At 33.3% G+C, this 23,875-nt stretch overlaps 1 protein-coding gene across 2 annotated transcripts in view; it reads left to right on the top strand.

The window, feature by feature from the left end:
• Positions 1–23,875, top strand: part of SOS1 (SOS Ras/Rac guanine nucleotide exchange factor 1) — a 144,384-nt gene that overhangs the window by 59,819 nt on the left and 60,690 nt on the right. For both annotated transcript variants that reach the window (XM_060117875.1, XM_060117873.1), the window contains exons 3-6: positions 7,340–7,471; positions 9,491–9,655; positions 12,737–12,946; positions 15,692–15,835. In XM_060117875.1, the coding sequence (XP_059973858.1) occupies positions 7,340–7,471; positions 9,491–9,655; positions 12,737–12,946; positions 15,692–15,835 (651 nt within the window). The remainder of the gene's footprint in view (positions 1–7,339; positions 7,472–9,490; positions 9,656–12,736; positions 12,947–15,691; positions 15,836–23,875) is intronic.

The raw sequence follows: 23,875 nt of genomic DNA, 5'->3' as shown, positions 1-23,875 counted from the left end.
CTTTCAGAGTAGATCTTGAATAGAAATGGTTGCCTGACTCTCCTTGTTAACAACTCCGTTTGATCTTTTGGACCCTGATTAGGTTCTCCCACAGTGTTCATAAAATGTAGCATCCAATCCTATATGTAGTGTATTAGAATGGGGTTACAGATCGTATCAACATTCTGATGTTGGTATATTCCAGGTATTTGCTAGTTTGAAAACACTACAAACCGAAATTCAGCTCTTTCCAAATAATGTTGTACTATACCTCTGTTTATCTAATTTTCTCCTTTTCATTAATATAAAAACTAACATAATTTTCCAGTATTGAAGGAGATCTCCATGAGTTCTCAAAAATTACTAATGAGTCTCTCAGTCTTCCACTTGCACAGATTTAATCATTATGTAGGTACTCACGATTCTAGATAATAAGGGATATTTCATGGCTTTTTAATACTCAGAAAACTTCTGAGATATTGAAGATATTTACCCTCTGCCCTGTTGTGCTATTTTTAAGCAAGTAACTTGGACGTTTAAAATAGATATAGCCATGGGATATTCCAGTGAGCTGATGTTGTGGTTGGGAATGGACTTTTTGAAAGAGAATATATGACAGTAATAGAAGTAGCGATCAGTTGTGTAATAGGCTTTGTAATTTCAAAGTACTGATATAGACATTTCTATGCCCTTCCAACAATCCTGTGGAGTATAGTTATTGTTCTCCTTGTTTTATATATTAGGCAATTAACCCGCAGAATGGTAGAACAGATTTTTTAAAAAGATGGAAATCTAGTTCTTTTCCAATCAATAGTCAAATACCCTTCTTTGTGTACCATTCCTGGAAGGGTATTTATTTAAGAATATGGAGATTGGAGATATTTAGATGAATATAATAGTGTCTTCAGATTCTTTTATCAGGAAATAATTTTCTTTAATTTCTCTAATGCATTTATGGAGCTTTCTTTTAAAATAATAAGGGCCATGACTTTAGCAAGCCCTTCAAATAAATTTTAAGATAAGGAATAATTCATAAAAAAAATTAATTTGAAGGCCGTATAAAAAATGTGCTTTAAGAAATAGAGCAGTCTGATTTAGTGGAATATGTGAATTCTACTTCTGAAGAATACATTTTGATTACTTTAAAGTATAAGCATAATTCAAAGTAGGGTGGCAATTCTTGCTTAATATTCGGCCCCTAGGGGATTTGTTTCAATGAAAAAATAAAAGTGATTTTTAGTTGACCTATAGTTTTAGGAAAATAGATACTTCAGAAGTGCTTGAAAACTAATGGGTTACATATATATCTATAATCTTGCTTATGCTAATTTAAAAGTTTTGATAAATTGTGCTACAGATTATCACAGACTATGAACTATCGTAGTTCAAATGAATGGGATTTTGTTTTGTTTCTGTAGCTAATGTTCACTAATCCATGGCACCAATATTTGAATATCCACTATTTGTCAGGCAGTGTTCCAGATGAATAAGGTAGTATATATAAACTCCCTGGGAATGCAGAGAAGGAGTATATATTATTTGGTCCTGTCTTTTTAAAATAATGTTTTAAAAGATAGTGTATACAAATTCCTCCAATCTGGTTTGCTCTCCCTCTCCTCATTTTGTATATTTAGTCATTTTAAAAGTAGAAGTAAAACCAGTAGTATTTTTTCTGATATATCCCTGATAAAATATATTTTTATTTATTTATTTAAATTTTTTATTTTATTGAAGTATAATTGAGTTACAATATTATGTTAATTTCTGCTGTACAGCAGTGATTCAATCATACATATATTGTTTTTCATATTCTTTTCCATTATGGTTTATTATGGGATATTGAATATAATAGTTCCCTGTGCTGTACAGTAGGACCTTGTTGTTTATCCATAAGTATATTCTTTTTTTTTTAATTAATTAATTAATTTTTGGCTGCGTTGGGTCTTCAGTGCTGCTGGTGGGCTTTCTCTAGTTGCGGCGAGTGGGGGCTACTCTTCGTTGCGGTGCGCGGGCTTGTCATTGTGGTGGCTTCCCTTGTTGCAGAGCACAGGCTCTAGGCGTGCGGGCTCAGTAGTTGTGGCACTCGGGCTCAGTAGTTGTGGCTCGTGGGTTTTAGAGCACAGGCTCAGTAGTTGTGGCGCACGGGCTTAGTTGCTCTGTGGCATGTTTGATCTTCCCGGACCAGGTCTCGAACCCATGTCCCCTGCACTGGCAGGCAGATTCCTAATCACTGTGCCTCCAGGGAAGTCCCCCATAAGTATATTCTTTTAAATTTCTTAAGTCTTATTCTTTCATAATTGTACTTGTTCTTTATTTCTCTCTGGTTGACTAGACTGATTTCCATTTGTAATATCTTTTTTTCCTGTTTCCCTTTCTCGCCTGTGTATCCTGTATTTAACCAACTTTAATTTCTTAGGACACTGATACATTTTTCCTCTCATTTAACTCAGGCTTTCTTGGACTCTTTTTTTTTCATATATATATATATACTCTTTCAGATTCTTTTCCCTTATAGGTTATTGCATAATACTGAGTATAGTTCCCTGTGCTATACAGTAGATCCTTGTTAGTTATCTGTTTTTTTTTAACATCTTTATTAGAGTATAATTGCTTTACAATGGTGTGTTAGTTTCTGCTTTATAACAAAGTGAATCAGCTATATGTATACATATATCCCCATAACCCTTCCCTCTTGCATCTTGGTTATCTGTTTTATACACAGTAGTGTGTATGTTAATCCCGGCCTATTAATTTATCCCCACTCTCACCCCCTTTCCTCTTTGGTAACCATAAGTTTGTTTTCTGTGTCTGTGAGTCTCTTTCTGTTTTGGAAATAAGTTCATTTATGTCTTTTTTTCTTTCTTTTAGATCCCACATATAAGTGATATCATATAATTGTAATTGTCTTTCTCACTTAGTAGGATAATCTCTAGGTCCATCCATGTTGCTGCAAATGGAATAATTTCATTCTTGCTGAGTAATATTCCATTGTATATATATATACCACATCTTTATCCATTCATTTGGTGATGGACAATTAGGTAGATTCCATGTCTTGGCTATTGTAAATAGTGCTGCAGTGAACATTGGGGTGCATGTATCTTTTTGAATTAAGGTTTTCTCTGGATATATGCCCAGGAGAGAGATTGTAGTATCATATGGTAGCTCTATTTTTAGTTTTTTGAGGAACTTCCATACTGTTCTCCATAGTGGCTGCACCAATTTACATTCCCACGAACAGTGTAGGAGGGTTCCTTTTTTCCATACCTTCTCCAGCATTTATTATTTGTAGACTTTTTGATGATGGCCATTCTAACCGGTGTGAGGTGGTACCTCATTGTAGTTTTGATTTGCATTTCTCTAATAATTAGCGATGTTGAGCATCTTTTCATGTGCCTTTTGCCCATCTGTATGTCTTCTTTGGAATAATGTCTATTTAGGTCTTCTGCCCGTTTTTTGATTGGGTTGTTTGTTTTTTTGATATTGAGCTGTATGAGCTGTTTGTATATTTTGTAAATTAATCCCTTGTCAGTCTTATCATTTGCAAATGTTTTCTCTCCCATTCTGTACGTTGTGTTTTCATTTTGTTTATGGTTTCCTTTGCTATACAAAAGCTTTTTAAGTTTTATTAGGTCCCATTTGTTTATTTTTGTTTTTATTTCCATTACTCTAGGAGGGGGATCCAAAGCGATACTGCTGCAATTTATGTCAGAGAGTGTCTTGCCTATGTTTTCCTCTAGGAGTTTTATAGTATCCGGTCTTACATTTAGGTCTTTAATCCATTTTGAGTTGATTTTTGTGTATGGTGTTAGAAAACGTTCTAGTTTTATTCTTTTACATGTAGCTGTCCAGTTTTCCCAGCGCCACTGACTGTCGTTTCTCCATTGTATATTTCTGCCTCCTTTGTCATAGATTAATTGACTATAGGTGAGTGGATTTATTTCTGGGCTGTCTTGTTCCATTGATCTATATTTCTGTTTTTGTGCCTGTACCATACTGTTGTGATGAATGTAGCTTTGTAGTATAGTCTGAAGTCAGGGAGCCTGATTCCTCCAGATGCGTTTTTCTTAAGATTGCTTTGGCTATTCAGGGTCTTTTGTGTTTCTATACAAATTAAAAAAAAAATTGTTATAGTGCTTTGAAAAATGCCATTGGTAATTTGATAGGGATTGCATTGAATCCTGTAGGTTGCCTTGGGTAGTATGGTCATTTTGACAATATTGATTCATCCAGTCCAAGAACACAGTATATCTTTCCATCTGTTTGTGTCTTCTTTGATTTCTTTCATCAGTGTCTTATAATTTTTGAAGTACAGGTCTTTTGCCTCCTTAGGTAGGTTTATTCCTAGGTATTTTATTCTTTTTGATGTGATGGTAAATGGAATTGTTTCCTTAATTTCTCTTTCTGATCTTTCATTGTTAGTGTATAGAAATGCAACAGATTTCTGCATATTAATTTTGCATCCTGCAACTTTCCTGAATTCATTGGTGAGCTCTAGTTGTTTTCTGTTAGTGTCTTTAGGATTTTCTATGTAGAGTGTGATGTCATCTGCAGGCAGTGACAGTTTTAGTTCCTTTATTCCAATTTGGATCCCTTTTATTTCTCTTTCCTTTTATCTTAGACTTTTTTCCCCATGAGCTGAATCCTTAATTTTAAAAGTTTGCTTTTCCTTTCCCATTCATTTTTTCTTTAACTTTCTTTCTTTTCCTTCACACCCTAAAGAATCTTTGTAATTTCTAATAAGTTTGCCATTCACATTTTGATTTCCCAAGTGATTTCACAATATTTTCTACCTTTCTAGACAGAAAAAAAAATTCTTCTACACATTCTAGGCCTTTATTACTATTAATAGCACTTCAAAAGTACCTCCAGGTCTGAATATTTACACTGAAGTGTAGGAATTTTTATAGATCCTAGAATGTTTCTATTGGAACTGATCATCAAGATTATCTATTTAGACACCTTTATTATGTAAAGGAAAAGACAAGGTTCTGCTAATAAGAGACAGAGCTGAATTGCAAACCTAGCTCTCTATCTTTTATTTTTCCCAAAGCCACTAGATATCAATCAAGGTGGAGTTTCTCAATTTAAAACAAAACTATTAATCTTGAAAGTGGCATATTGAAAGAGTATCTTGAAAGAGTAATAGACTTTATTTAATTCATGAATCTTTCATTGATCATTTCTTCTTGGGCTTCTTTACCTTAAATTATATAAGATAATTGTAAAAATAAATTTTATTTTGCTCTAAAATTGTAATTAAATTTGCCACTACAAGAGACAAAGTATTTCTTTCAGTCTGGCCTTTCCATATTCAAAGCATCTTTTTTGACCCTATTAATCTTTCCCATGACCTTTGGTATTACCTCATAAATATACAGTCCAGTAATACACTAATAAGTAAGTTTAAAATGTTTTCTTCATCATTATTATTTTCCTTTTCTTGTCTTCTCTTTTAGCATTCCTGACTTTCCTTCCCCTTCTTTCTCAAAACAATAGATAAACTCAGAGAGTTAGGTTGATAAAATTGAGATGGGCAAGGATTGCTGTTCTGTTTTCTTTCTCTTCTACCTCAACCCCTGCCTACAGTTTGCCTTGTAATACTACTGATGATTTTTCTTCAAAGATGTATGTTAAATGTATTTAGAATTATTAGATTGAGTTCAGCTTCTGTTCTGTTCTGCTGCTTTCTATCACCACTATTCAGCAGTGCTTTTTAGATTCTAGGTCATCACCCCTTATGCCCAACTAACATTTTGATAAGTGAATAGGAAAAATCAGTACATTGCCTGTAGGAAAAGGTCTTGTTTTATGAAACTTTGTTCCAGTGTACTATGTATATGATGTATAAGGATGTAATGTAAAATGTATTAAGAACTTACTATTTCTTACTATGCATTGAGGTCCCCCCCACCAAAAAAAATGTTAGTCAGCCATAGGGCTATACTATTATAAGGTTTTAATCATGGTTATACCTATTTATTCAGTTAACCATGGGTTAAACCCATCAGTATGAAATTTTTAATTGGGAATCATGGTAAAGTTAGTCCTAAATCTCTTGTCATTTTTGGATTATCAAGTCTATAGTATTGACTTGGAAAAAAGGAAAAGAATTCTTGTTTTGGACATTCTTTTCCACCCTTTTCCTCCTTCCTTTATTAGTCCTTTTTCACCTGCCGAACTCCCCCAGTATTTTGGACCTTTGTATTGCCTTTATTATATGAGGGTATAGTGTCCTAGCAAATAGCTTTTCAACTAGACATTTGAAAATGTTTGTAAACTCCATTTTTAACTACAATAATTTCTGTCATTAGATTTTAAATGATCACTTATATTTAGAAGCTGACTTATCCTTGAACATAGATGAAGAGAAAATTTCTTAAATTTGAATGGGTTAAACTATTTTCAGTTTATAAATTTGTTATTAACATGTCCTGGAATCAATGTTTCCTTTCCCTCCACAGAATATCACATAGCAATCTCTTTTTCATTTTCCATCTTAATAGCAATAGGAGTGATGTTAAACAGTTTTTATATATTACTAACTAAATACGGAGCAATTTAAAATACATGTTAAAATTGTGTAATAGCGACCTCTACTGGTTTTAATTATGGTATCCTGAAAGTGGATTTTAAAAACTTCAGAGCATGAAAGTACCTTTTGTTTGAAGTGAATTGTATTAGTTTATTAAAGTCGGGAAATTCAGCTTTTACATTAACATGAGTTCTTTCACTTTCAATGGAAATTCTAACTGGATAACTGCTGGATTAAAATGAAATATCTTGATAAAAATTAATAACCTGTGGAAGATTCAAACTCTAATGATAAGCTACAGTGGATTAAAGTGCTGTTGCTAATGTAAACCCTTGATTTCCATGATTTATAAATAGTTTTGAAGTCACATACCTTTGCATGATGGATAAAGGAAAAAATTCTTAGACGTTTCAAGTAGAAAATGCTATTTTAGCTTGTAATTGGTGTTGAAAGAAAGGACAAATGAGAACTGGATTTAGATATTTTCTTTTTGAGCTTAGGTCTTGTTCCTTGAAATTTTATATAAGTAATGTTTTAAATAGCGTCTACTCATTCTTGTCATTAGCTTTATCACAGTGAAGTTGAAATTCAGAATGTGATTTTTCCCCTAGTTAATAGAAGGAACATTAAGTCTTTTAATTGCATAATTAAGAAACTAGTACATTGGCAGTTATGGTTTTCTCTTAGCTTAGGTATGTTTGTAGTATAAATTATACTACATGTGAAAGCCTGCTTTTGGTATTCTTTGATTTTAAAAGTAAATTGTAAGTGAAGAACACTATTTAATCTATTTGTTGCTTAGTTGTTATTTTCCTATTTTCCAAGGAACGTGTTCAAAAAAGTTTCCCTCATCCAATTGATAAGTGGGCAATAGCTGATGCCCAGTCGGCTATTGAAAAGAGGAAGCGAAGAAACCCTTTATCTCTCCCAGTAGAAAAAATTCATCCTTTGTTAAAGGTAAAGCTGAAATACTGCCTTCTTGCCTTTTAAAAGCAAAATAAAACCCATGATTTTCAAACACAAAGAGTATGTTTTATGGATAATAGAGTCAATTGAAGAGTGACATTCTCTTGTTTTAATTTTTCCAGGAATTTATGTCATGGGGAGGGATGATATAATAGGAAACTATAAGTTGGACAACATGACTTAAAGTAATTTCATACCAACAGTAATAATCAAGCAAATTGAAAGCACTAAGAAAAGTTATAATTGTGGATTTTGTTCATCTCAGATGTTAATAGAACCTCAAAGAGAACTTGTAAAACTCCTTTTGTTGGCTAGACCTAAGTGTCCCTATAAATCCTTCACATAGTTAGATGTGTAGGGACCTCTGTGAGACTGCCATAGGGCTATGTGTAATCTCTGAACAAAAATTCCATAAAGATCACCTATACTATTTAGTCCTATTTGTCATTTATATTAGTCAGTCAGTCAGTTGAGTCTCTCCAGAACTAATAGAAAAAATTACTGCTGGAAACTCTAATAATGTGATTTCTTTTTTATTTAATACAATAGACAAACTATTGATTAACTCTCACATCAAAAATATAGGTATGATAATAATTAAAACCTTAATAATACTTCTGATATCAATAATTTTATGTGTACTATAGTACAAGTAAAATGCTAACGCTTGCATACATTATCTCTAGGTTTTATTATTCAACAGAGTTAATTATTATCATCCCCACTTTGTAGATGAGATAACTGAGGCAGAAAGTGATTAAGCAACTTTTAGTTCACAGGACTCTAAGTGAATAGCATTAGGAAATCCAAGTTTGTTTGCTCTTGTACAAGATTTAAGGCTGAACACTTGGGTGATTAAGACTATCAAAAGGTTACGTTTTGTCCTTTGTTGTTTGAATAGGAATATCTACCTATATCTTACTAACTGGTCTGAGGAAGTAAGTTCAAGTTATAGAAAATTACTAAGCTGTTAGTCATTGCACTTCTTTATAATTCTCTTTTCATGATTTTTATAGCCATACATTGAATTATATTCTAAGAGAATTAACAAATTGAGGTATGTGCATGCTGTATGAATGATTCTAAATGTTGCATTTTAGGGTTTAATTGTGGGTATCATTTCAATTTATTAATATATCCATATCACTATAAACAATAGTTTTTACATATTCTTAAAGGTAAATGCAACCTGTTCCCAACTTATACGTAAACTTTTTTTTTTTAAGTATAGTTGATCTACAATGTTATATTAGTTTTAGGTGAACAACGTAGTGATTCAATATTTTTATAGATTATACTCCATTTAAAGTTGTTATAAAATATTTAAGTAAACTTATTATTTTGAAGTTTTTTTTCTTAATTGGATTGTTTAGAAAATAGAATTTATTTTCCTATAGGAATTGGTCGGCCCCACAAAAGCCCATACTCTCTTTGAAGTCTAATAATAGGACTATTTAATGTGCCCTTAATAACCACTGTTGTTCAGCAAGACATAGCATGAATTTTTTTCCATAGAAACAGCCCAGATACCAGGAATGAATGTACCACTAGGGTTTTTAGGAAGCCCAGGTTCCTTTGGAAAGAAGGATAGAGGTATAAGGATAGTAGATATTCCCAGATACCAATAATATATTAACTCTTGTTCTGCATAAAGGAAAAAACCCTCATTTGTCATTGTTAATTCCAGGTATTCTGAATTAGGTAACAATGAGCATTTTTCCCCTCCCCCAAACTTGGGCTTCCCTTCCTAGTTTAGGGATTAGCTATTTACTTATCTGTACTTCTTAAGTATTTTACATGATCATAGGTAATTTTGCCTTACCTTTTCTTAGTTTACATTTTCAAATAGCAATATGTATGTTATTCATAGGTGAACTACTTAAAATTAAATGCTATTAATAATCACAGGCCTCAGTAAAAGTTAAGCTAAACTGTATACACTTTAAAAAAAATCAGTGTGTCAAATTTATAGTAAGTAATTTTAAACATGCTTTTCTTTTAATTTTTCAGGAGGTCCTAGGTTATAAAATTGACCACCAGGTTTCTGTTTACATAGTAGCAGTATTAGAATACATTTCTGCAGACATTTTAAAGCTGGTGGGGAATTATGTGCGAAATATACGGCATTATGAAATTACAAAACAAGATATTAAAGTGGCAATGTGTGCTGATAAGGTAGGATACTGATCTATATGTTTTGTTCTTAAATTTTTATTCATGACGTACTGGGTGCTAACATACTACTCAGACAGAATAAAATTATATATTGTTTGTTAGGGCATACTTTTAGTAATCTAATGGCAAGAACTCCAGATATCACTTTATGTAAATAAAGTATTATATATATATAGTATTAAAATGTGTTTAAGTATGTCATGTAGCTTTTCTTTTATGTGTTGCTGCATGTAAGGTTAATAACAATAATCTCTTATTAGTGAATTTCTTAAATTTTTATTTGGACTGGAAGATTTAGAAGATTATGGATTTACTTGAAAAGAATATTCAAAAATGTAAAAATACTGGGTTGGCCAAAAGGTTCATTTGTAAGATGGCTCTAGTAGAGCTTAGTTGTCTTTAACTTCATTCGAAACTCTTGTTAGATTGTATTGTGACAGCTGTCATTTCAGTGTGCATTTAAAAAAAAACTTATCAAAATTGGTGGATTTTTGTGTAGCCATTTTAATATTGAAGATGTAAGAAAAACAACATTTTTGGCATATTATGCTGTATTATTTCAAGAAAGGTAAAAATGCAACTGAAACACAAAAAAAGATTTGTGCAGTGTATGGAGAAGGTTCTGTGACTGATTGAACATGTCAAAAGTGGTTTGGGAAATTTCGAGCTAGAAATTTCTCTCTGGATGATTCTCCACAGTCAGGTAGACCATTTGAAGTTGATAGCGATCATATGGAGACATTAAATGAGAACAGTCAACGTTATACCACGCGGGAGATAGCCGACATACTCAAAATATCCAAATCAAGCATTGAAAATCATTTGCACCAGCTTGGTTATGTTAATCGCTTTGATGTTTGGGTTCCACATAAGTTAAGTGAAAAAAATCCTTCTTGACCATATTTCGGCCTGCAATTCTCTGCTGAAACATAATTAAAACATTCCATTTTTAAAACATATTGTGACGGGCGATGAAAAGTGGATACTATACAACAATGTGGAATGGAAGAGATCGTGGGGCAAGTGAAATGAACCACCACCAACCACACCAATGGCCGGTCTTCATCCAAAAAAGGTGATGTTGTGTATATGGTGGGATTGGAAGGGAGTCCTCTATTATGAGCTCCTTCTGGAATACCAAACGATTAATTCCAATAAGTACTGCTCCCAACTAGACCAACTGAAAGCAGCACTCGACGAAAAGCATCCAGAATTAGTCAACAGAAAATGCATAACCTTCTATCAGAATACCGCAAGACTGCATGTTTCTTTGATGACCAGGCAAAAACTGTTACAGCTTGGCTGGGAAGTTCTGATTCATCTGCCGTATTCACCAGACATTGCACCTTCGGATTTCCATTTATTTCGGTCTTTACAAAATTCTCTTAATGGAAAAAATCTCAATTCCCTGGATGACTGTAAAAGGCACCTGGAACAGTTCTCTGCTCAAAAAGCTAAAAAGTTTTGGGAAGGTGGAATTATGTAGTTGCCTGAAAAATGGCAGAAGGTTAATGGAACAAAATGGGTGAATACATTGTTCAATAAATTTCTCGGTGAAAATGAAATATGTATCTTTTATTTTTACTTTAAAACGAAGGAACTTTTTGGCCAACCCAATACTAAACTCTTGAGAGTTTAATTTCATTGCCTAGCTTTCTTTAGATACTACTTGTATGGTTTTACTATGATTATGTTAAGAGCAAACATTTATTGAAAGTTAAGCATATACGCGACTTATCTCATTTGGTCCTTATGATATTCCTCTAAGGTAGATGCTCTTATCTACATTTTATAAAAGGGAAACTGAAGTTCAGAGAGATAAAGAAATTGGTCTAGAATTTTCTGAGAAGTTTCAAAGCCTAGACGTGAACTCCAGATCTGAGTCTTAAGTCATTGCACTGTACTGCCTCAGTAATTTTATTTTATAAAATTGAGTTTTCAGAAAAGAAAATATTTTCTGATGAAACGTCTCACTCCCTTTTTTCCAACTATTATTGATTCGGAATATTCTTTCTGATTGCTGAATCCACTTAAATATATTTTAGTATATTTGTTCTTTCAGAATGTGAAAATCACCTCATCTGAAGGATTTCAAATGTTTTTATTTTATTTATTTTTTTATTTTTTTTTTTTTTTGCGGTATGCGGGCCTCTCACTGTTGTGGCCTCTCCCGTTGCGGAGCACAGGCTCCGGACGCGCAGGCTCCGGACGCGCAGGCTCAGCGGCCATGGCTCACGGGCCCAGCCGCTCCGCGGCATATGGGATCCTCCCAGACCGGGGCACGAACCCGTATCCCCTGCATCGGCAGGCGGACTCTCAACCACTTGCGCCACCAGGGAGGCCCTGTTTTTATTTTTTAATGCATGAGTATTTGATTTTAAAATAGTTATTTTTCAATGAATATAAAATATTTGATACTTTTAAACGAATTGATAAAATATTTCTGAGTATGTAGTACGTACTCACACAGAGAAGAGATGCAAGAGGAATATAGAACGAGACTGTAGATTTGATGAAAGGGTGCTTATATTTGTGAAACAAGCAGAAAGTAATACAAGATAAAATATTTTATTGTGTTATAGGGATAATGATGTCAAAGTTCACAGGAGGGAAAAGTTAAGGTTTAGCAAGAGTAGTAATAGTAGACTTCTTGGAAAAAAACATGACTTATTTTGATCAATCACCAACAAATGTAGGAATTATTCAAATATGAATTATGTGAGGCCCTGGAATGAAGTGGTGATGTCAAGGTTAAGAAACAGAGGAAACTAAGAGAGAAATCCAAGACAAGGTTTGGAAACAAATTAGAAGTAATACACGGTTAACAAGAGAGACAGACAGACAGACAGACAGATACTTGTATTGACAGAGAACTTGGAAGAGGCAGTTTGTGATACCTGATGTAGAATTTTGTCTTAGAGAAGCTGTGGAGGGGGAAATGGCATTATATCCGAGAAGAGGTAATTGTGTGTCTGCTTATTATCATTTAAGAACTGTATTCAAATAATAGCTTAGGGTGCTTAACTTCAAGTTGGACTACAGATTGATATTTTATTATACTTTTTTTCTATCTGACTGTAGGTATTGATGGATATGTTTCATCAAGATGTAGAAGATATAAATATATTATCTTTAACTGATGAAGAGCCTTCCACCTCAGGAGAGCAAACTTATTATGATTTGGTAAAAGCATTTATGGCAGAAATTCGACAATACATAAGGGAACTTAATTTAATTATAAAAGTTTTTAGAGAGCCCTTTGTCTCCAATTCAAAATTGTTTTCAGCTAATGTAAGTATCATTGAATAAATGTATATCATTGCATGTGTTGTTAATTTTACATGACCACTCAAATTTGAATTTGTATAGCTCATGATTGCTAATTGGTCCATTTTTTAAAAGTAGTGGGATTTAATTCATCATGAGTGTGATCAAAAATAAAGTTGCTACAACAGTTTTGATAAATTAAACATCAGAAATTAAAAGACAAAATCTAAACTAGACTGATTGTGTAAGTACAAATGAAATCACAGACTCTTCCATGTACTCCAAAGAATAAAACCTCTTGTTTAGGTGGAAGATTTCTATGTTTAATTTGGCTCATTTGCATCATTGAACCAATGCTTCATCAGGGCTGCCTATATTTTTGATGCCATACTTGGCAATGGGGATTCAAAGATGAATAAAAAACTGTTTCTTCTGTCAAGTTTAGTCCAGTCAAGACAGAAATGTAAACTTTAAATTAAATTGCAATACAATGTGGTAATTACCATAAACAGAAGTATGACAACAGTATTTTGGGGAACACAAAGGAAGGTGCCAATAACTGAAAATTAGAGAAGGGACTTCCTATCTTACAGTAGTAATTAAACCAACCTGATTGGGTCCTGGAGAAATGCTAAATGAGAACAGTTGAGATTGTCTAAGGGAGTTGCATTCTAGTAATTTCTAGAACTGTAGCTACATAGTCACAGGTGACTGATGGAGAAGTGGTGCTCACAACAGAGGCTGAGACTGGTATTCACTCACTGTTATGGCAATGAGCAGACATTAAAAAATAAAGGAGTAGATTTTGAGTTGCACAAGTCTGTAAATATAGTAAAAAACCATTGAATTGTTCACTTTAGGATGAATTGCATGGTATGTAAATTATATTTTAATAAAGTTGTTTAAAAACAGAAGGTGGTAAAGAATAGGCAAGATTTCTTAGGACACAAAAATCAAGAACCATAAAATTAAAAATTAATGAATTAGACTTCATTAAAATGAAAAAACCTTTTGCTCTTTGAAAAGCATTGTCAGAAAAATAAAAATGTAAGCCACAGATTGTAGGAACCTGTTTGAATTACATATATCTAACAAAGAGTTTGTATTCAGAATATATAAAGAACTTTTGCAGTTCTCAATAATAAGAAAAACAGCCTGATATTTTAGGTGGGCAAAAAATTTGAACACTTTATAAAAGAAGGTATACCAATGACCAAAAAGCACATCAAAAGATGCTCAACATTAATAGTCATAAGGCAAATGCAAATTAAGACCATAATGAGACACTACTACACACTCATTAGAAAAGCTAAAATTAAAAAGACTGACAATACTGAATGTTGAAAAGAATGTGGAGCAACTGCTTTTGGGAATGTAAAATTCCCACATTGCTTGTGAGAATGTAATCTGGTATAAATATTTAGGAAAAGAATTTGGTAATTTCATATAATATTAACCATAAGCTAGCCATACAACCTATCAATTCCACTACAAAATCACAGTTGGGTAAAACATCCATTCAAAGTTCAAAATAGACCAGTGGATTTTAATGTACAAAATTTATATAGTTTCAGATTCTACGTTGCATCTAACCTTTAAGAAACTACCATTTATTGACTTGTATAATATCATAAAAAGATATTCACTCCATATATATGAAATTTCCAGAATGGGCAAATCCATAGAGATAGAAAGTGGATTAGTAGTTGCCAGAGACTGGGAATGGGTGTGTCGGGGAAGAATGGAGAGGGCTACTACTGGATACAGCCTTTCTTTGTGAGGTGATGAAGATGTTCTAGAATTTGATGGTAGTGACGATTGAACAGGCTGTGAATATGTGAAAGTACACTTTAAAAGGGTGGATTTTATGGTATGTGACATATCTCAGTGAAGAAACTATGCAGAAAAAGAAAAGGGTATCCACAGTTATTTGAATAGACTCCTCCCTTTTCCAACTACGTGTCTTTGTAAAGCTAGATTTTCTTCATATGCTTTAACCAAAGCAACGTATCACAACAGATTGAATGCAGACATATACATGAAAAGCCAGCTATCTTCTATTAAACTAGGTGTTAAGAGATTTGCAAAAATGTAAAACAGTGCCATTCTCCTCACTAAGATTTTTGGTTGTTCTAGAAAAATATAGTTACTTTTCATAAAAGAACTCTTTGTTGTTATTTTTATTCGTTTGTTTGTTTGTTTGTTTTTTGCGGTACGTGGGCCTCTCACTGCTGCGGCCTCTCCCACCGCAGAGCACAGGCTCCGGACGTGCAGTCTCAGCGGCCATGGCTCATGGGCCCAGCTGCTCCACAGCATGTGGGATCTTCCCGGACCGGGGCATGAACCCGTGTCCCCTGCATCGGCAGGCGGACTCTCAACCACTGCGCCACCTGGGAAGCCCTATTGTTATTTTTAAATGAATTAAATGTTTTATAATTTTCTTGGTTTTAATTTCTAATATAGTAAATGTTGATAGTAAATAATTTCTAATATAGTAAGCAAAAGCCCTTTGGAGTTTTCAGTAATTTTTACGAGTGTGAAGGAGTCCTGAGAACAAAAAGTTTGCGAACCAGTGACCTAGAGAAATGTGTTTTGCAAACTGTACTTCATTTCCAAAGGAATTCTTTGTCTTTTACATATATTTGTAAGTTGTTAAAATTTCTCACTGTATCTGCCATGTTAAATTTCATGATTATAAAATGGCTTATTGGCTCAAAATTTGTTTTATTATACCACCTAACTGAATTAATGTGTTTTTCATCCCAACAGGATGTAGAAAATATATTTAGTCGTATAGTGGATATACATGAACTTAGTGTAAAGTTACTGGGCCATATAGAAGATACTGTAGAAATGACAGATGAAGGCAGTCCCCATCCATTAGTAGGAAGTTGCTTTGAAGACTTAGCAGAGGTAAGTAATTATACACCAAAAAAATCTGCATCGAGAAGGCCGGACATTTGAATTAAAATTGGAATCTGAATTCTTGTTTCCAGCTAACATAGACATTAACTGCTGACTACTCAACTATATTGCCTCTTCCTCAAAGGGTCATTGTCAACATTTGTTTCCATTATCTCACGAAACTTAGAAAAAGTAGTTTCTCATCATTCTCATCATTATAAAAAACAGATCCCACAGCTGACACTTAATTGGCTATCTTATCAATGAAGAGGCCACAGAACTTGGACCTGAGGTCAAACTACTTGTGTTCCAGTCTAAAATCTGCTACTTAGTAGTTGTATGTGTCCGTAGGCAATTTACTTCATATCTCTAAACCTCTCTATCTATATTTGTAAAAGAAAGATAATAATAGGACCAGGATTTTTTGAAACTTAAATAAAATAACTTTCCTGAAATATTTAGCTAACCAGCTTCATACAGCTACTCAATATATGGTAACTGTGCATAATTATTTAGAATAGGAGGGATGAAGTGAATAGGAAAATCAAGTCCAGGACCTAGATGATTCAGATATCATAGGGATAGAAAAATGGTAACCTTCTCCTTGATATTTCAAGTGCTAAAATATTGAGTTAGCCCTTATAAGTTAGCATTGATAGTCATTCTGAAATTTCTAGCTCTTGCTTTGTTCTCATTCCAAAATCAACTATATCTTTTATTATAACTCAGGGTCGAGTTTGCAAAACAAAAAATTTAAGACTTTCAGGCAAAATAATATGCTAAGTTTAAGCTTCACTACAGCGCCTCAGTGTTGCTTCAAACATACAGAAGTCATAAAGTATAAAAAGGAATATACATAACTAGACTCAAAAATAAGGATGTTCTTCAGCAAGAGGGAAAGTTGTACTCAGAGGAAAGTTGAGGAATACAAGAACTAATGCTGAGAAATGTAGTAGTAAATTTTATAAGCTACTGATTTTTTTTTTTTTTTTTTGCGGTACGTGGGCCTCTCACTGTTGTGGCCTCTCCCGTTGCGGAGCACAGGCTACGGACGCGCAGGCTCAGCGGCCATGGCTCACGGGCCCAGCCGCTCTGCGGCATGTGGGATCTTCCCAGACCGGGGCACGAACCCGTGTCCCCTGCATCGGCAGGCGGACTCTCAACCACTGCGCCACCAGGGAAGCCCTGAATATTTTTTAAATAAATTTATTTATCTTATTTATTTATTTTTGGCTGCGTTGTGTCTTCGTTGCTGCGCGCAGGCTTTCCTCTAGTTGCGGAGAACGGGAGCTACTCTTCGTTGCGGTGCACAGGCTTCTTCTCATTGTGTTGGCTTCTCTTGTTGCAGAGCACGGGCTCTAGGTGCATGGGCTTCAGTAGTTGTGGCGCACGGGCTCAGTAGTTGCAGCTTGCGGGCTCTAGAGTGCAGGCTTAGTAGTTGTGGTGCACAGGCTTAGTTGCTCCATGGCATGTGGGATATTCCCAGACCAGGGCTCTAACCCGTGTCTCCTGCATTGGCAGGCGGATTCTTAACTGCTGTGCTCCCAGGGAAACCCGAGCTACTGAATATTTTAAAAACCAAACTGTTTTTTTTAATTTAAAAAGGAAGGTAAACTAAACTTCTTAGCACATAAAATGGGCTTGTATTCAGAAGATAAGAAAAACTAAGCAACTGTAAACTCTCTTTAAAATTTAGAAAAATTTATAGATAATAAAAAACTATAATTTGATTTTAAAACATTGAGGAAAATCACCAAAAGAATAGAAATACTACCTATATCTTACAATGTACAAGAACTATAGGAACACTTTTTAATCTTTTCCATTGATAATAGGAAAGAATAATGAAGTAAAGAAAAACAGTGATAATGAAAACAAACTACAGTCATCCCTTGGTATCCATGGGGGATTGGTTCCAGAAATCCCCTCTCCAACATCAAAATCTGTGGTTGCTCAAGTAACCTCATTTAAAATGGCATAGTACAGTTGGCCTTCTGTATCAGCAGATGTGGAACCCACAGATACAAAGGGCTGACTGTAATATGATACAAATAAATCCAGCTACATTATACTACTATGTTAGTAACTCAGTATATGTAAACTGATGAAACTCGCCTATTTTAAAAAAGTACTTTTTTATTTTTAAAAGTCCATTTTTTGCAGCTTGTAGAGACACACCCAAAACAGAACCACAGAAATATTTAAAATAAAGGGATTGGGCTTCCCTGGGGGTGCAGTGGTTGAGAGTCTGCCTGCCAATGTAGAGGATACGGGTTTGTGCCCTGGTCCAGGAAGATCCCACATGCCACGGAGTGGCTAGGCCCGTGAGCCGTGGCCGCTGAGCCTGCACGTCTGGAGCCTGTGCTCCACAACAGGAGAGGCCACAACAGTGAGAGGCCCGTGTACCGCAAAAAAATAAATAAATAAAAATAAAGGGATTGAAAAGTCAACATATGAAAACAAATAAAAGGAAGCTAGTATATAAATATCCATTGATATAATTAGGAAAAGTAAGCTTGGTGGGGAGGACATTAGAGAGGAACACTACCTAAATAGGAAAAGGGACAATGTCATGAAGATATAACAATCATGAATGTATGTGTACCTGATTATAAACCCTCAAAATATAAGAAATAGAAACTGACAGAATTACGAGAAATGGAAAAAAATTTACTATTATGATAGGAAATTGTAGCACATCTCTATTACAAACAGAAAAAAGATTAAGGCTATAGAAGTTAAAATAAGAAAATGAACAGGTTTGATTATGTATATATGGATGATTCTAGATTCATTTCAAGATACCAGTTATATTTATAAAAATTGGTTATAGTATTAGATAAAAAAGGAAGTCTCAAATATTACATAATAGCATACAAACCATCTTTTCTGACTATATGAAATTAAATTAGAAACCACAATAAAAAGTTTTTAAAATACTAGGAAATCTTAAAAATGAATTTCTAAATATCTCATGGATTAAAGAGGCAGTGACGATGAAAATTACAAAATACTTGAAATTGAGCAAAAGTGAAAGTACTATATACAAAACCCTGTAAGATGCAACTAAAGCAATGCATAAAGAAAAACTTACAGTTTTAGACATATATTTTAAAAAGTAGATATAACTAAAAATAAATGAGTAAAGGTTTCAGTCCAAGAAACAGGAAAGATAAGTTAAATTTGAGAGATGGTAATAATAGAAACAACATAAAGGAAGTAATAGAAGAACAGGATTAATGAACTAGAAAGCACACAACAGATAGAACAAAACCTCTGATAATGTTGATCAAGGGAGAAAAAAGGAAAAGCATAAATATTAGGAAGAAAAAGTTATAACTACAGATTGCAACTTTTTTAATCATTCAGGAGTGCTGAGATCCATTTGAAAATGTTTGAGAACTGGGATGGAGTGGTTAACTTTTTTAAAAATATAAAATAGGAAAATTGACAAGAAATAGATATCCTAATTAACTTAAAAACCATTAAAAATTGAATAATCAAGTCTATGTTTCAACAAATGACATGAGGCATACACTAAGTATTAGGAGTTTTACCAGTCTTCAAGAAACAGGTAATCTTACTCTTGAAAATTGTCCCCTGCTCCATTCAGTTTAGAAATAGCACCATAAGGTATTCAGAAGTAAACCCAATAAACATATGCAAGATTTTTGTTAAGAAAACCACAAAATAGATTCATAAGGAAGATAAAAAATAGGGACACAAAGGGCAACTCAATTTTTTAGTATTATATATCAATACATATATTATCAAAACTGGATAAGAGTAATACAAGAAAAAAATATGAACCACTCTCACATACTGACACAACTGGCAAAGAAAATTAATCAGTTTATAATCTAAATAAAAACTGTGGCCAGTATGATATATCTTAGGAAGTTTACTCTTAAGTGGTTTGAAATTTTTAAAAAGTTAATGTAATATTTCACATTAACATTAAAATCTCAACAAATAAGAAGAAGCATAGAAAAACATTCATTCAGGAATTTCTTTAAAATGTTGAGCCAAGTAGGAATAGAAGGGACCTTTCTTAATCTAATAAAGGATATCTATCAAAAACCTATAAAAGATATATTTAATGACTACGCTGTAGGAGAATGCCACTCACTACTTCTTTTCAACACTCTAATAGAGATACTAGCCAAAAGACAGAAAAAGAAGAGAAAAGACAAAATTGTCCTGTTTGTAGTCAACATAATTGTCTACACAGCAAATCCAAGAAAATGTATATAGTGTTGTAACTATTAAGCAAGTTCAGTATAGTTGCTAGATAAAAGACCAACATAAAAATTGCTAGCATTACTATACTCGGTTCCAACCAAGTGAATGTATAATATTAAAGGAAAAAGGCTCCATTCTCTCTAGAAACAAAACTGTAAGGTATTCAGAAATAAACCCAATAAACATATATATGCAAGACTTTTGTTAAGAAAATCATAAAATAATGATATTCATAAGGAAAATCTGAATAAATGGAAATACCATGTTCATGGAAAGACTCAATATTGTATTGATGCAGTTGTCCCCGAATAATCTATAAATCAGCAAGCTGATCGTAAAATTCATGTGGAAGAATGAAGGGACAAAAATAACAATTTTGAGGAAGAACAAGTTGAGGGGACTTGTCCTATCAGATTTTAAGATTTATTACAAAGCCACAGTAAATACGATTTATTACAAAGCCACAGTATTAGTTGTAGATATAGACAATTAGTGGAACAGAATAGAGCACCCTGAAAAAAAATACACATACACACGATATGTGACAGATTACATTTTAATCAGTAGAGAAATAACAAACTAATTAATAAATGATGCTGGGTCAAAACTGGTTTTCCATGTGGAAAGAAAATATTCCTTCCTTAGCTCACATCATACAGGAAAAACTCTCAGTAGTTTAAATAAAATCTAAAAATGAAAAGCAAAACTTTAGAAGTTCGGAAGAAAATACAGGAGAACGTATTTATCACTTTGAAGTAGGAAGGGTTTCTTAAAGAACACATAGAAAGTACAAACCATAAAAGAAGAGATTAAAATTTTTAAACTTCTGTTCATACACAAAAAAACAAAGTTACGAGAAGCACAAAAGAATGAAATTGAACTCCTTACCTCATACCATATATAAACATAAGTTCAAAATGGATCAGAGACTTAATATAAGAACTAAAATTATCAAACTCTTAGGAGAAAGCATGGCTAAGTCTTCATGACCTTGACTTTGCAAAGGATTCTTAAATATTACACCAAAAGCATGAGTGAGAAAAGAAAAAAAATACATAATTTAGACTTAAAATATAAAACTTTTGTGCTTCAAAGAGTACCATCAAAAGTGAAAGGACAGCACACAGGATGGGAGAAGATATTTGCAAATCATATGTCTGATAATATCTGATATATTCAGTGTATATAAAGAACTCTTACAAAAAAGACAAACAACTCAGTTTTTAAATGGTCAAAGGATTTGAATAGGAATTTCTCCAAAGAATATATAAAAATGGCCAACAAGCACATGAAAAGATGTTTAGCATCATTAGTCATAAGTAAAATGCAAATCAAAACCATTATGAAATACCACTTCACACTCACTAAGATGGCTAGAATTAAATTTTTAAAATGAAAGGAAAATACCAAGTTTTGGAGAGGATGTGGAGAAATTAGAACCTTCAAACTTTGCTGGTGGGAATGTAAATAAAACGGTACAATTGCTATGGAAAACAGTTCTTCAAAAAGTTAAAGAATTACTGTATGATCCAGCAATTCCAAAAGGTTGCATACTGTGTACTTCCTTTTATATGACTTTCTTGAAATGAGAAAACTATTGAGATGCAGAATAGATCAGTGGTTGCTGGGGGCTAAAGAGGCTATGATGGGAAGGAAGAAGGTGTGGCTGTAAAAGGGTGGCAACAAGAGCCATCCTTGTGGTGATGGAAATATTTTATACTTTACTACATCAATGTCAATGGCCAGGTTGTGATATTGCACTATATTGTACTATTGTAAGAGGTTACCACTGGGGAAAACTGGGTAGTGTGCAGACAGACAGAATCTTTCCGTATTATTTCTTACAACTACATGTGAAATCTAAATTATCTCAGAGTAAAAAATTTACCTAAAAAAAGATATATTTATACAGAGTTTAAAATAAATGAACTGTAAGGAACTATATGAATCAAATTGGATAAATCATTAAAACAACTTTGAATATAAAAACCAAATTGCAGAATTTATTGTTACTATGTACATTACAATATTTATATAAAATTTGAAAGCATTGCCTTGTTTCTTGATATATATGTAATTATGATATAAAAATATACTTGGAAATAATAAAATTCAAATTCAGGATAGTGATTTCCTCTGGGGATTAGCAGGAGAGGAAATTAGCTTCTGAAAGGGAGCCCAGGAGGATCAATTACATCTGTACTGTCTTATTTCTTTAAAAAAAAAAAAAAAGTGAAGTGTTATAAAATGTTGAGCTTTTTTTGAGCTAGATGGTGAATATGGTTGTTAAACTGTTTTCTGTACTTTTCTGTATGTTTGGAATAGTCTATATTTTTAAATGTTAATACACAGTTGTGTGTATCAATAATTAAATTTTTAAGTGAATCCTATAAGTATTGCATTTAACCAGTAAACTGATCATAATATCATCTATTAATTTAGACGAGGATTCTTAGAAGTGCTTGCCATTCTACAAATTTATCCTCAAGAATAAAACTACGTGATAAGAGCTTGGATTTCCAGTTAGTTGTCAATTTTTTCTCTCTCGAAATTAGCTATTTTAGAATGATAATACTAGATACCATTTATTCACCGCTTATTATGTGCATATGCTATTGCAAGCACTTTGCGTGTATCTCACTTAATTCCTAAAACAACTCCTTGAAGTAGATATCATCTACATTTTCCAATGAGGAAACTTGGCTTAGAGTAAATGTTAATAGTTTGTCAGAGGTCACACAGCTAGTAAGCAGTACAATCAGAAGTGGAACCTGGGTCTCTCTGATGCTAGAGTCATGCTTTTAAGCCACTACACTGTCTGTATAGTCTTTACTTTATATGTGTAATTGTCACAAAAATTCTATAATAAATTAGAGTTTATTGAAAGGGGAGGAGGACAGACATTATCTGCTCTATGTAAGTTCATGAATTCAAGAGACCCAAGATATAAGCATCCAATCACATTTTTATTCCTCTCTCCCATCCAGTCTATTCATAACCTGACTCCCTCCTGCTGTTATTGTTGAAAACCTACTATCCATTCCTGTAAGATCTGCAATGGACTGCAATTTCCATTGTTATATTATTACAGAAATGTTCAGTTGAGAACAGTTGAAGGAATTGAAATGGCTCAAGGAATTTAGGATGACTTGGAACTTTATATCCCTATTGCATTTCACAGAGAACAGAACTGGGGTCTTCTGATTTCTGATCTTGTGTTGTTATTATTGAATCTTTCCTTAAAGAAAACAGTCTGAGAAACAACATAAAGGGTAATTTAAAAGTAAACATTTGTTCTGTCATTCACTCCTAACTTCATTCTTCTGCAGTCCTCCACTAGATGTCCTCTTCCTCTTTCTAGAATTACCCTTCATAGAAATGAGCTCTTGCTAGAATCTATAACACCATCTTCATAATAGTTTGGGGGTTTTGGCTTTTTATTTTTACCTGGAATAGAGCACAGGATGACGGAGAGTAGAAATCCTACCTCCTGATAAAATCACAATACCTACTCTTTTTTTCCTCAGGAATCATCAAAACCAGTAGATTCTAACCTTTAGAATTGTTTAGTTTATTAATGATTGGTGATGGTAAAATCTTTTGGCAATTTGGATTACATTTTTATTGTTTTGTGAAAAATATGCCAATGAATTTTAGATGATATAAACAGTTACCTCTGGCTTGCAGAATGTGTTAAGTAAGTCTATGAACAAGAAATAACCATGAGAAAATAAATGTCTGGCACCAATATTCTAAATGTTTATACTTTACCTGTTGTGGATATCTATGTTCTTTATTATTCAGGCT

The sequence above is a fragment of the Mesoplodon densirostris genome, chromosome 14, assembly GCF_025265405.1.
Source record: "Mesoplodon densirostris isolate mMesDen1 chromosome 14, mMesDen1 primary haplotype, whole genome shotgun sequence".
Taxonomy (NCBI): domain Eukaryota; kingdom Metazoa; phylum Chordata; class Mammalia; order Artiodactyla; family Ziphiidae; genus Mesoplodon; species Mesoplodon densirostris.
The sequence above is the reverse complement of the archived record's forward strand: the minus strand, read 5'-3'. Positions and strand labels throughout refer to the sequence as shown.